The sequence below is a fragment of the Neodiprion pinetum genome, chromosome 7 (genome assembly GCF_021155775.2).
Source record: "Neodiprion pinetum isolate iyNeoPine1 chromosome 7, iyNeoPine1.2, whole genome shotgun sequence".
In the NCBI taxonomy this organism is placed as follows: domain Eukaryota; kingdom Metazoa; phylum Arthropoda; class Insecta; order Hymenoptera; family Diprionidae; genus Neodiprion; species Neodiprion pinetum.
Genome location: NC_060238.1, coordinates 23,808,922 through 23,822,234, shown reverse-complemented (window position 1 = coordinate 23,822,234; position 13,313 = coordinate 23,808,922). Strand labels below are relative to the sequence as shown.

General features: G+C 38.7%; 1 protein-coding gene across 1 annotated transcript in view; it reads left to right on the top strand.

Moving 5' to 3' along the window:
• The window catches only part of LOC124223161 (lachesin), a 28,586-nt gene extending 23,185 nt beyond the window's left edge, over positions 1–5,401 (top strand). The window contains exons 8-10 of the mRNA XM_046634906.2: positions 2,500–2,619; positions 4,056–4,226; positions 4,687–5,401. Coding sequence (XP_046490862.1) covers positions 2,500–2,619; positions 4,056–4,226; positions 4,687–5,009 — 614 coding nt within the window. The 3' untranslated portion in view covers positions 5,010–5,401. The remainder of the gene's footprint in view (positions 1–2,499; positions 2,620–4,055; positions 4,227–4,686) is intronic.
• Positions 5,402–13,313: the final 7,912 nt, after the last annotated feature.

Sequence of the window (13,313 nt, the reverse complement as noted above, 5' to 3'; positions counted from 1 at the left end):
TAAATTCGTCGGTAATGAATGCGAGGTTACATCGTCATCGATTCAAAAGTCGTAAGGATACTAATAGAAGGATGAAAAACTCTTTCAAAAATGTCCAAAAATGTCGTATACATTATTATTGTATCAATGACGGTCAACTCGAATCAGACTTAAAAAGAAAGTTTTTTTAATTCCGACCGGCTCGCCCTCCAAATCGGCTCCACATATTTCGAAAAATAATTCCAACATTTTTTCAGATTTTTATCTCAACTCTAACCCGTGCCCCAAAGAGGGTGGATCATCAAATTTATCCAACGAATTTAGATGAAATTTGGTATCGCGGGGTTTCTTGGGTCGCTGATTGCGAATCAGAACTCAAAATTACAAAATTCAAAATGGTAGATCCAATGCGGCAATATTGAGTGAATTTTGGAATTTTGTTTCACCGTATTGGATTCGCCATTTGGAGTTATCAAAGGGAATTAATATCGAATTATGTAGAGCCAATTTGGGGGGCGAGCCGGTCGAAATTCAAAAATGATCTCTTTGAAGATCACCCTGCCATACGTATTTATTTAATGAAAACGAATCTCAACTAATAAGACGAGAGCGTTTAAAAATTATAAAACTTTAGAGCTTTTGATTCGATTCTTATGTTTTTCAACTCATTTTCTACACTATAGAAATTTTTGTACATCCCGTGAAATTTTTTTTTGTCTTCATTAGTCGTTCTGCAAACTTCAAAGTACCGGTAAACGAGAAAAGTGAGCATAAAAACAAAGAAATTAGATTAAAAACATCAGAGTTTAATTAATTTTAACGTTCCTTATACGATAAAACTTTTTCTCAAATTGTCAGTACCAATTTTAGCTCGTCTTGTTAAAATTTGTTCAGATTTATTTCTATCACGCATAATAATTAAGGAAGCTGTTTCATTCGTGTTCACTATCAAACTGGAAAAATAACATCGCTAGATATTTTTTAAACGCTTTTTTTGTTTTATTTTTTCTATTTTCTAATAATTATATTCATCCTCAATCGCGACGTGTTTGCAAATATTTTATCGATCCCGAGACTAAGAATCCTGCTATTCCTTTACAGAAAGGCTAATTATAATCTTAAGCTTAAAAGGAGAATTAGCCAGACTAAAGGCTTGCAGCGTTTTTTACGGAGACAATTGTCCTCGGTTTTTCCAGTCGGTTATTTAAAGTTAACTCGGTCGGTCGGTTCTCTTTAGCTCGTAATGTGCCAATTACCTCTCTCTCACTCTCTCTCTCTCTTTCTCCCTTCAATTCTCTTTCGGAATGCCGCAAGCGCGTCTCTGTCTCCGAGTACAACGAGTATATTTAGCTTTGAATATTATTAAATTTCACTTTTACAATTAGTTGTACAATCTCCTTCGCTTTATTCATTTCAAAACTTGCCGTCGTGGCGGTGCTCGTTAAGAGCTTAGGTATACGTATGTACAATTAAGTTCTACAAGTGCCTGCAGTGAAGCCGAGACGCGTTGCAGAGTCGTTTAAACTCCTGCGTGGAACAAAGTCTAAGAATCGATACGTTAAGATCGCTCTTCTTACTATACGCGGTGAAACAAACCGTCGGCAGTCGATTAGCATCAATTTTCACCCAACCATCGGCGCGTAAATCGCGGCTTCGGTTCGACCGATTAAACTATGACGACTGATCTCAATATACGTGCGATGTGAAGGTAACCCTTAAAAAAATTACCTGTCGTGAACGATACAAACTAAAGTCAACCAAAAATAACCCAAGGCGAAGATAATTCAGACAAAAATAATCCAAGACGAGAATAACTTGGAGAAAAATTACTCGTAACAAAAATAATCCAAGATAAAAATAACTCGTGACTAAAATAACCCAAGGCAAAAATAATTCGAATAAATATAACCGATGACATAAATGAATTATGACAAAAGTAACTCAAGATAAAAATAACTCATGTAAAAAATAACCCAAAATGAGAATAACACCCCAAAAAAAAAAAAAAAAAATACGCAACAAAAATAACCCAGGGCAAAAATGACTTGTGCTAAAAATCACCAATGACAAAAATAACACGAACAATAATAACCCAAGAAGGAAATAACTCATGAAAAAATAACATGAAAAATAACATGAACCTTAGGCAAAAATGACTGATAATAAAAAAAAAAAAAAAAATGACCCAAGACGACTAAAATTGAATTTAATTCAATTAAATTTCATTTCAAATATAAAATTTTCTTCACGGGTTATTTTTGCTATGTGTTGTTTTATTCATGATGCGTGGATTATTTTTCCGTGGGTTATTATTTTTGGAGCATTTGGTCCAGGTACCTTAAAATATTGTGCTGCGGCGCAAACTTTTTCGCTGACTCGAGGATGGGTTGAAAATTTTGCGAAAACAATCGCGCCGCAGAGGTTAATCCTTTGAAACGTTTTCCCGCCTGCAAGCGACTCGCTACTTCATTCTCCCAGGTCGCTAAATCACCCCTGAATTTTACCTCGCTTTTTCATCAGTTCCCCCCGTGATACACGTGCCGAATCAACTGGTTGGCGCTCCACTCGGAACCGACGTTGTACTCGAGTGTTTCGTCGAGGCCTCGCCAAAGTCCATCAATTACTGGATCAAGGACAACGGTAAGATGGTTAACCGATTCTTTTTACCACAGAAAAAAAAAGAAAAAAAAAAAAGGGAAATGGAAGAAAAATTGTCGAATTTTCGAATTACATGACAAAAGAAATTTTTTGTTAATCCAAACAGATGTCGTTTCACTCGATTATACAAATTATTGTTCTCACCATTTTCTTTTCTTGTCCGTGGAATCAAGCAGCATTTCTTTCAAACGAAAAAAGCATATATTTGGCAAATTCAAGTAATCCGTTCTCTTTTCGTAGCAGCTCGGAAAGATCCAATTCAAATTTTCTTCGTACGTTTAAAACCGATAATTTTCCAAGAGACGAACGTTTCGATCGTAACGATCCATTTCCTGGTTTCTCGATTTTTCGATTTCTTTTTCGCGAAGAAAGTGCTTTGAAAGTCGGTTCGTAGAAAAAGACACAGATCCCTTCTTGTTTTTTTTTTTTTTTTTTGAAAGAATGAATCTTCGCTATCCAATTCCAAAATCGGCAAGGTTCGGTTTGACGATTTCGTCCCCTTCCTTCCTTCCTTCCTTCCTTTCCCAAAAGCCTCAAGAAACCCTCAATCCAAGTACGATACAGTTGTTAACTGGGTCGGGGCGTATTATCTAAATTCGTATTAGTTCAGCCTTAGTCCCAAGTGCAATTCTCGCAGAGTCATTAGACACGGACTCGCCTCTCCGCTTGGAACTTAGCCGACAAGTTACAGTTGTTATCGTTAAAAGATCGGCACGGTCGAAGTTTACTTGCGGTAGATACCAGCAGCTATATCGAGAGACTGTTTATGCACTTCTAAACTCGCTGTTACAGCTGCAACATATTCTAATCCTGCGCTCGAAGTCACTCAAAATCGCTCCAAGTCGTGTTCAAAGTGATTTTAACCGTACTCGAGAAATCGGTAAATAAAACAATGGAATTCTCATCTTAAACGATCCGAAGTCTCAAAGTGTACAATTTTTGATCAGTCTTATCGATGCGATAAAAATCTTAAGATACATAAATTTTTTTGAATAATCGGTAATTCGGTTTTAGATCGGAGACTCGATTCTCTTTACGGTATTTCGATTTTCGGTTTCTATCGGCATGCTGTAAAATCCTGCGAAGTATGTTTGGCAAATACGGTTTTAATTTTAAAAATAAACGGTCGAGTTATAATTCAGCAATAAAAACGAAACGTAACTCTTACGATTTTTTCAAAATTCATGAACGAACGATATCAGCTATTATTATCCGTCGGAATCAGCGAATGAAAAAATTCATACAATCACGTATTTATGCCTCTCATGTTTTTACCGTACGGCAAAGTGTTTGATAATTTTTCACTAACATCCTAAGACAAGATCAGCTTCAGCGAAATGTTCGGAACCTTCTCTCAGTTCCTCTTTTCTTCCGACAAATTTCTGCCCGCTTAATCAAAGCCGATTTCGATTATCCAGGGGCGATGATAATATCGAGCAATCGTCACGACGTGCAGACGGTAGCAAAATCGGCATTCGAGATCAGGATGACTCTGACTGTGCGGAGTTTCCACCACCAAGACGTTGGATCTTACAGATGCGTGGCTAAGAACTCGTTGGGAGAGGTGGAGAGCAGCATCCGGTTGTACGGTGAGTGGCAGACGATATCCGGTCGCGTAATATCCGATTTCAAGAATCAAATGCCCGGAAAAACGAATCGGATGAAAAATGAAATTACAGCCAAGCGATGAAGTGGTGAAAGTAAAAAAATTTCAAAGTCGCAAAAGTTCGTCTACTCGAAACAATGTTTGAATAATTTATGAAAATTGGACCTATGGAAAAATTCAAAGTGTACGCGAGTAAAGTGTATTTTTTATTTGTTCCTACGATTTGACATTTGTTTTTTTTTTTTTTTTCTCTCTTTACCAAACTCAGAGTTCTTTCCTAACCATCGATTTTTACACATTTTCGAATTTACCTGTTTTTGATAACATCTGCGCAATATCGACCCATCCGTTCCGCGACTAGGTGAAGAAAAAAAAAGAAAAATAAAGAAAAAAAAAAGAGAAAGAGAGAGAAAAAAAAAAAGAAAACTGCCAATTTTCCGCAGAGATTCCGGGACCGACGAGAACGCAAACGGCTTCCTGGCCTAGCGGTTTTCTCGACGAGGATGAGGAAGCAGGCGTCGACGTCTTCGGTTCGGACGAATTCGAAAAATCTGACGCCAAGCAGTTGCAGCCGATCGACAACACGGTTTACGGCCAGGCGGCTAATCCCACAGTTTTTTCAACCCCGGCGACGAGCGTAAAGGTCGCAAAAAAACGGCCAACCTTCATCGTCGGCTCTTCGTCGACCGTCAATCGCGAGACCTACGTTCTCATGACGGCGACCCTTCTCGTTCACGTGTCTACCGCTAATTTTCAGTGGCGTTGACGCGTACGCGAGGGAGGGAAAAAGAGAACGCAGAGAAAAAATGAGAGAGAAATAATCCAAGAGGAGAAATATATATATATATATATGTATGTATAAATAAACAACAGCCTTGGATTATGGTGGAGAAAAAGTGAGAGATAACACAATAATATGTATAATCTGTAAAGTTTCGTCTGTTAATTATTAATTATAATGATAACAATAACAATAACAATAACAATAACAATAATAACAATAATAATGACGATATCATTGATAATTGTGATTCACGATTATTCTCATATACAATTTATCATCGATCTCTTCGCTTGTCATCGAATCTGGGGAAATTGTTATTGCAACTTGAGCAGTTTCTTCGAATTAAAATTTATCCGAAGTTTTAGATTTTTTAATAACCACGCACGTGTTTTCACATTCATTTTCGTTCGCGTTCGCCGTAAAATTACGGTGAAAAAAGAAAAAGAAAAAAAAGAAAAGAACACAACGTACCCCAGAACGGGAGAGGAAAAGCTGAGAAAGAAATCGTTTAAAATTTACGGAAAATCGTAGATTTTGAAAAGCCTCGAGTGTTTGAAAAAATGTATGATATATATACATCGTGAATGGATATCTAATCGCGGTTGGATTTTTTTTTTCTTCTTTTTTTATCGTTCAACGTGTTCGAGTGAAAATATTACTACAGTGTATATAATAATGTATAGTTCAATAATAACGAATCCATACACTGAGAGAAATTTTTAGTTCCGTTTACCGCTCAGTCCTTGACTATTTTCATTTTTTACCACAATCGACAAAATATTGTTCTACGTAGAAAAGGAAAATTAGTTTTCTAGTATCCGTTACTATTATTTCTCGTTACGATCGCTGTTGCTATATTTTCTTGCAACGGTTGCGAAAATTTAACGCTTGCGCGAGAATAAATTGACGGCAAAGCCTCGTTTAACTAAAAAAGTAGCGTAAACCTCACAAACTGATTTTGCGTTGCAATTACCAAAAAAGGATCGGCGATAGCGCAAAATGGTTAGGCGTACCTCGTTTTTCGTAATCCCAACGACATTCAAACAGTTTTTTTAACGATACCTGTTTTACACTGAATTTTTCTGGTTACAGTAACAAATGAAATTTTTCTCAGTGTAAAATTACATGTATACAGACATTGTACACACATTATAATCGCTTTCGCCGTTGGAATTGCGGGGAAATTATGGAGCCGGATAATCGCAGCTGAGAGTCGATGTAGAGGGGATTCCAGGTGTTAAGTAGCTTGTCGTGTGTGGCAACTAATTAAGGGTAAAGGGTCCGGAGGCGGAATTTCAGGGCAATTTAAAATCGATTCCGTATAGCCTTTGGGGCGTGTGGAAAGGGGATGGAGGAGAACTTTGAAAGCCTCGAGGGCTTTCTTGGCGGCATGGCGCCAGTTGTAACCTGGCCGGGTAATCTCCCGCGTAATCTGTTTAGTTATCCGCCATTCATCAGCCGGCTTGACGTTCCCGATGACTGCCCGCCGATCCGGGACGTTGGTGAAAAAGTGTAGAAGAGGAGAAAAACTCGGAGGAGAGAAAACCGCACTGATTACCTCCGACGCGTTGACGTGTCGAGAGAAAATATCAGGCTTCGAAGGATGAATTTCGTTCCGAGGATGCAAAACTGCCAATGCGCGGGGCGCTGGATTTTATTTTTTCTCCCTTCAAAAATTTTACGTGAATTTGCGAGTCCACCGATTCGCATGAAATTATGGACGAAAAGTTCAACAAAGATTTGCCAAGAACTGTTTTATTACAAAGTCGCAAAACTGTGTTAGATTTCAAAAAGGTTGACGATTATTTCATCATTTTTGAATGAATCTAAAATGTGTGATTAAAAATTGTTTCAACAGTTTTCTTGCGACACTTTTCATCGGCGTGAAAAACGACGCTTCTGTCGGTCTGTCCGATAAATTTCCGCGATGATCTCGACAACGGCGGAGTGAGAAATCAGAAGCTGTTACAGGACTCGGCAGTCAAATGAAGAAGTTTTGAAAGTAAAATTTGAGAAGAAAAAAGTTCTGAAAAAGAAAATATTCATAAAATTTAAAAAGAAAAAAATTTACAAGCTGGGAAAAACATAATCGCTCGTTTATAAAAAGTAATTCGGGAGAAAAAGTATATGTTTGTCAGTAAAACGGTGAAAATTGATTTACTTCCGGTAGAACCTGAAGTTCAAATTAAACGGAACGTGGCAATTTTTCACGCCCATTATTTGATTGTAAAGTCCTATGAGTTTCAAATTTTTTCATCAAGCAGTTTCCGAGATCATCGCGAAAGTTTGTCGGACGGACCGACATTATTTTAAAAACCTGTTTTTCATATTCTAGAATTTGAAAAGCGTTAAGGATTCGTTGAAATTGGAGATAGAAATTTTCGTCCGAAACCAATACTATTCTTGTGTCGCCCAAGATGATTAAAAGTAAAAAGATTATCGTCTCGCAGATGAAAAAATAGTCAAAAGCTAAATTATTCCCGACTAAAAACGTACGCAAGTTCGAGAAAAAGTTCCGGCGTTAAAAATTATACCGATTATCTCGAATCCCGCTGTTTGCAACAGAAAAAAAAAAAAAGAAAAGAAAATGAAAGAAAAACGAGCGATGAAAACGCAACGTTACATGTATAATTGAAATGCCGGTGTAAAATTTAACCGAGTTGAAAGTCTTGGGTTAGTAAAAAGTATAGAGAAACAAGAATAAGATGAATATAAAAAAGAATAATAAAAAGATGCGGTCGATGCAGGTACGAGGCGTTCCAGAGAGGAAGATTTTCCTCGGAGTGAAATCTTAGTTTCCCTTCATAAATAAACACAACTGCTCGAACATCTGGCGCAGACGTAATTCATCGTGAATTAATTTAAGGGCCTATGCTTTCGCCGCCGCACTAGTACTTTCATTAAGGTTTAGACCCGTGGCGGTGCCTTACGGCGCCATTTGGCGGCTCACTTTATGCTGATTTTATTTCCTTTCTTTCGAGAACTTGGAGAGAGAGAGAGAGAGAGAGAGAGAGAGAGAGAGAGAGAGAGAGAGAGGGAGGGAGGGAGAGATCTCAGCAATTATGCGGTATTATTACTCCCGGTATGAAGGCAACCAGGGGTGAGAAATCGCCGCCCCTCTCACCCCTTTTTTCCCGCCAAAAAGTGTCGCCGAAAATATCGTCGAAAAGCAATTTCGATTTCGCCAATTCGCCAAGTCGGCTCGCCTTTTCCTTTTTCCTTTCCCCCCCTTCTTCCATCTTCACCCTGTTTAGCCGCCAGCCTTACTAGCGAATATTCGCGACTTGCACGCACGTGCTTCTCGCTCTTTGCTGAAACACTTCGCACCACCCGGCGCCCCGTGTGTGACATGAATATTTGTTCCTAATAAAATACGCTTCATCACCCATTGCGGGACGGGTTTTGCCTCTCCGTATATCTCGCATCCGGCAGGCGCGCAAGCTCCTTAAAAAAAAGCTCACTCGTTCCGACTGAATATTTTCTCAAAACTTCAAATCCGTTCAATCTGAACCAACGATAAGCGAGAAAATCCGTTCAAAGTAAGAATCAGAGTTTTTTATTCTTTTCCTTATGATTTCACGGGGTTCAATTAAAATCGTTCGCTTTCTTTTTGTATTTATAATGTAAGTAATGTGGTTTTTATTCATTCTTTTTTCTCTGCCTCTTCAAAATAAAAATAGTCCTCAGATTCACGTATCGCTCGATTATCTCCTACGAAATAATTAACAATTTATTCGGACGCACGACTGACGAATGGTATTACGTTAATGGACAATCGGTGGCCGACTCGTTTAGGTTAAAATCAGACAAAGAAGATTAATCGGGATATCATACGAAATAAAATGCGAAAATTTGTTGTTATATTTCAAACTATTTCCGTTTTACGATGAAAATGAAAAGGTTTACGATACCGCGAGTTTGAAATCGAGCTGATCGACAAAAATTGATCGAAACTGCTCTTCTTCTTTCCTCCTCTTCTCTCTCTCTCTCTCTCTCTCTCTCTGTTTTATTTCCGGGCGAACCTCGAGGCGGAGTTAACAAGCGTTTAAGCTTCTGGAGACGTTAAAGGTGATAATTAGTGGGATCGGAGGGGTGGCAGGAAGCGACTCGTGCCAGGGACTGAGTTGTTGGTGGCCGGCCGGCCGGTCGGATTTCGCGGAGCAAAGTCGGTCCTTCCCTCGTTTGCCGTCATTAGCCCCGATGTTTACCAAAGTCTCCGGCTTTACTCGCTTCCTGCGCGTATCCTCCGACTGTTGTTGCCTCCGGCATTTGCACTTTCCACACCCACGCACACACACGCGCGCGCCGATACTTTCCTACATCCCACCCTAAACACAAAGTGCCGTCCCACTCGTCGAGTCCAGACGAAACAACCCTCGTCGAATTTTCCCGGTGGGTTGGTATATACTATTGTAATCTCGGCTGAATCGATTTTGTCTATTTTCATCCACAGGTGTTCGCTGATTTTCTATTTCCAATAAACCGACAAAAACTACGCCCGTCAAATTCTTTTCACAATAAATTTGTACTTGTATAATTGTTCACGAATTTCGTCAATGTGTTGCCAGTGACTCGATGCTGCTGTCGTTGTTGTTGTTGTCGTTTTTTGTTCTTCTTTTTTCTTTTTTTTTTTTCTAGAAATCTAAAATTTGAACGAGTTTTTTTTTTTAAATCAAATTTCACGTGCCAATAGACCAGCCATAGAAGCGACAGGAGAAACAAACGATACGTTGATCGTGGACGTGATAAAATTTGAATATAAAAAAAAAAATCGTTTCAGTTTTGATTCAAAAAATTTAAAAAAATATATATATGTATAGCGAGTCACTGGGAATCTATTATTAAACATTACTGTACATAAAAGCAACGTTGTTGTTATTCCTTCTGTGTTCTCTTTTTTTTGTTTGTTTGTTTTCCTCTCGTTCAATTAAAACGGAAACGTCGATCGTAACGAAAACTAATTTCAGATTTGTAAAGTAAAATTGCAGGTATTTCGTAATCGACGAAAAAATTTCTTTAAAATGTCAAATAATTTTCCTCGTCGGTATGTACAAATTGTTACAACGTATCGCAATATTCTGTTCTTCAAACGAATAAAAGTACGTCGGAATTCGTCATTGAAATATATTCTAGAAATAACCACACACACACGTACGCATGTTCGCTATTTCGTTATTATAATACAGCCGTAATAGCAACGATTGTGATTTTTCCTAAAGCCCTGTTTCTTTTTCCCAACGCTTTGCCGTGCCGGTTCGGTTCAGTCAGCCTGCGGTAATAATAAACCGGTGTGGGAGTTTATACCTCGTTCACTATGTGCCGTAATTATTTCAGTTAATTATAACCCGGCACGACAATGGCAAGTAGACCTCGAGGTCGTGTAATTATTATCGCGTAACAGTTTCGCTGTGTAACAACGATTATGATGATAATATTAATAATAATAACGAACCAACGATTTATCATACCCATCTCGTTAGGTAAGTACGTATGTACTCAATAACCCTTTGAGGCGTGCAAATCAAAGTCTCAAAGCTGATTTATCGTTTTACGCTTTACAAATGTTACAAAAAATTTTCGATACCACAAACAATTTCATCCTCATCGTTCGCTGAAGTTATTAATAAATTTTCTATACACGTTATCAAAGTCATCACGAATCGTATTGAGACTGCGATTTGAAAACAAATAATACGACATTGATTGCAAACGAATATATTGCTTGTATAATGGTAAAACGTTTCTGTTTCGTTTTATTTGCATTGCACAGAGTGACCTTTCTTTTTTCATTTTTTTTTTTTATTTACGTTTAAAATTTATCAACCGAATATCCTATCGGAACTTGACGATAATCGTAATTTTCCAACGACCGTTCAACAAAATTGGAAGAGAAAGACGAACAAACAGGGCTCGTATCGTCACAGGGCGCAAAAAAAAAACAAAAAAAAATGCGCGTTTAACTAACGATTAAAACAAATCCGGTGAGTAAAGTATCGGGTATCGTATAGCGAGTTTAAGCCATGAGCAACAAGTGTTGCTTCTTTATCCTTAGCGCGAATCGCTAAGATAAAAGAAAGGTAGTGCGGGGTAAGAAGAAAAACGAGGAACGAAGCGAAAACAATAAGAAAAAAAAAAAAATAAGCAACGGGGCTGTAAGTAGAGAATCGGAGGGTTGAACGTACCCCGTGTACTTTTCTTCTCACCCCGCGGTGTGTATCCACAAAAGCTTGCGGGAGGGGGGGGGGGGGATGGAAGAAGAGAGTCGAATCAAATTCTCGTGCATGCGGTGTGAAGATCCGACAGAAGGAGGTAAGAAGAAAAACTGGGAACGGTATAAAAAAAAAAAAAATAAAAGATAAAATAAAAAAAAAAAAAAAAGAATAGAAAAGAAGTGAAAAGTAAAAGCGCTGGCTAAAGAAGAAAAAGCTACCCTGCCAAGGGTGGGGGTGGAGGTAAAAACGAGGATCCTCCTCCGACACGTTTTTATGGATACGCTTTGCACGTCACTCGGCGGTCGTCAGTCGGCCGTGTCAGTCACATATCGCCACCCATCTCGCCTCGCATTAACTGTGAAATGGATCACGTATCTTCCCGATCGTAAAACGTCCTACGCCGCCCGTCGCCATTTTCCACGAGGTTGTACAAACGTCGAGAGGCCGCCGAGCTTTTCCTCCATCCGCGTCCTTCGACAAGGTCATTGTTTACATCTCTCCGTGTTTCTTACACGCCGAAAACACCCTGTTTTATACTTTTCTCGAGCTCGGAACCCTTTCGCCGCCGCCGCCGCCAAGTATTTTATCATCGTTATCACTCTCTCTCTCTCTCTCTCTCTCTCAAACTTCGCCTTCGCGTGTGTTTTTTTTTTTCAAATTTATTTCGCCTTTTTTCCACCCTCCAAGTTCCCACGATTCGGTATAAAAATGTATGTCGGATTTATTACAGGGGGGGGGGGGGGGGGGGGAGGGAGGAGGATCGCTTTGCTTTTGCCCTGACTGCAGATTTTTATGTAAAATATATATTTGTAGAAAAGATTATCGTATGTAATTAACAATAAGCTGAAACAATTACCGGTTAGGTTAGGAAGCGAAACAATTACCGGAAGCGAAATAAACAATTTTATACCAACTGTTATTATTCGTTCAACTTTTGGCGCAATTGCTGTTTTTTTTTTTCTGTTTCTACTTCTTAACACCTATGGTGGTATGAGAAAAGTATGGGTTTCGATTTTACAGGAAACAGCTCGATGAAAAAAAATAGAAAATTACAAAATTTTACAATCATACGATGGATATAAAAAATTGCCGCGTCCCGAAAATTAATTTAAACTTCTGGTTTTACCGGAAACAAAGCAATTTTCAATGTTTCACCGACAAGCATGTCGATTTTCCACTTTATTACTGTCTCCGAGTGAAAGACTATCTTTTTTTATATATCCCGCTTTAGATATTCATTTAAAAAAAAAGAAAAAGAAAAAAAAAAAATCGTTAAATTTTCCGTTGTTGAAATGAAAATAGTCAAGGACCGCGCTTTAACCGGAAGTAAAAATGTCTCTCACCGTATTTAACCCGGCAGATAGGCGAAAGTACTTCCGTTTATCGATTTTAACCGATTTCGGCTAGATTCAGGGCAAACTGCATTCGGCCCACGAACCTTGCCCGCACGTGTATGGGTGGTAGACTTGCCCAGAGAACGTGTCCCGACAACGTCCCTCGGGTTCCGGACGGCGGATCCCAATTGCCCGAACTGGAACCGAACAGATGGCACCCGGGAGTCCCTCCCTTCCCCCAGTTCAACATTGTTTAACATTGTTTGGCCTGCAAATATCTGTGCGAGTCTGTGTTGATGTGTAGAAAATAGAAACGAAGCTGGAGAGATAATATCGGGGCAAAAGCGCGGCTGCGTACGTTCTTTGAAAAAATAATCCGGGAATAATTTCGACTTGACGAAATATTCAGCCGGCTTGCAGGAGGATATTCGAAGGGATGAAAAACGGAATCAAGGACAGGGCGAAAAAAATATTGCCAACATTTTTGAGCGCGGATTAAAACGAGACGAAACTTTCGCGTATAACACAACTCGCAATTCCCGAGTCTGATAATCGCTGCTCGAATATAATCTCTGCAGCGGGTGAAAGAATTTTTCCGACTGTTTTTTTTTTTTTTTTTTCGATTTATTTTTTTTTTTTTTTATTTCGTTTTCATTGCAGATTTTACAAATCTGTGCAATTTTTGCAATTTTTGTTTTTTTGTTTTTTTTCTTACTCCGTAACCCATTGCATGATAATGT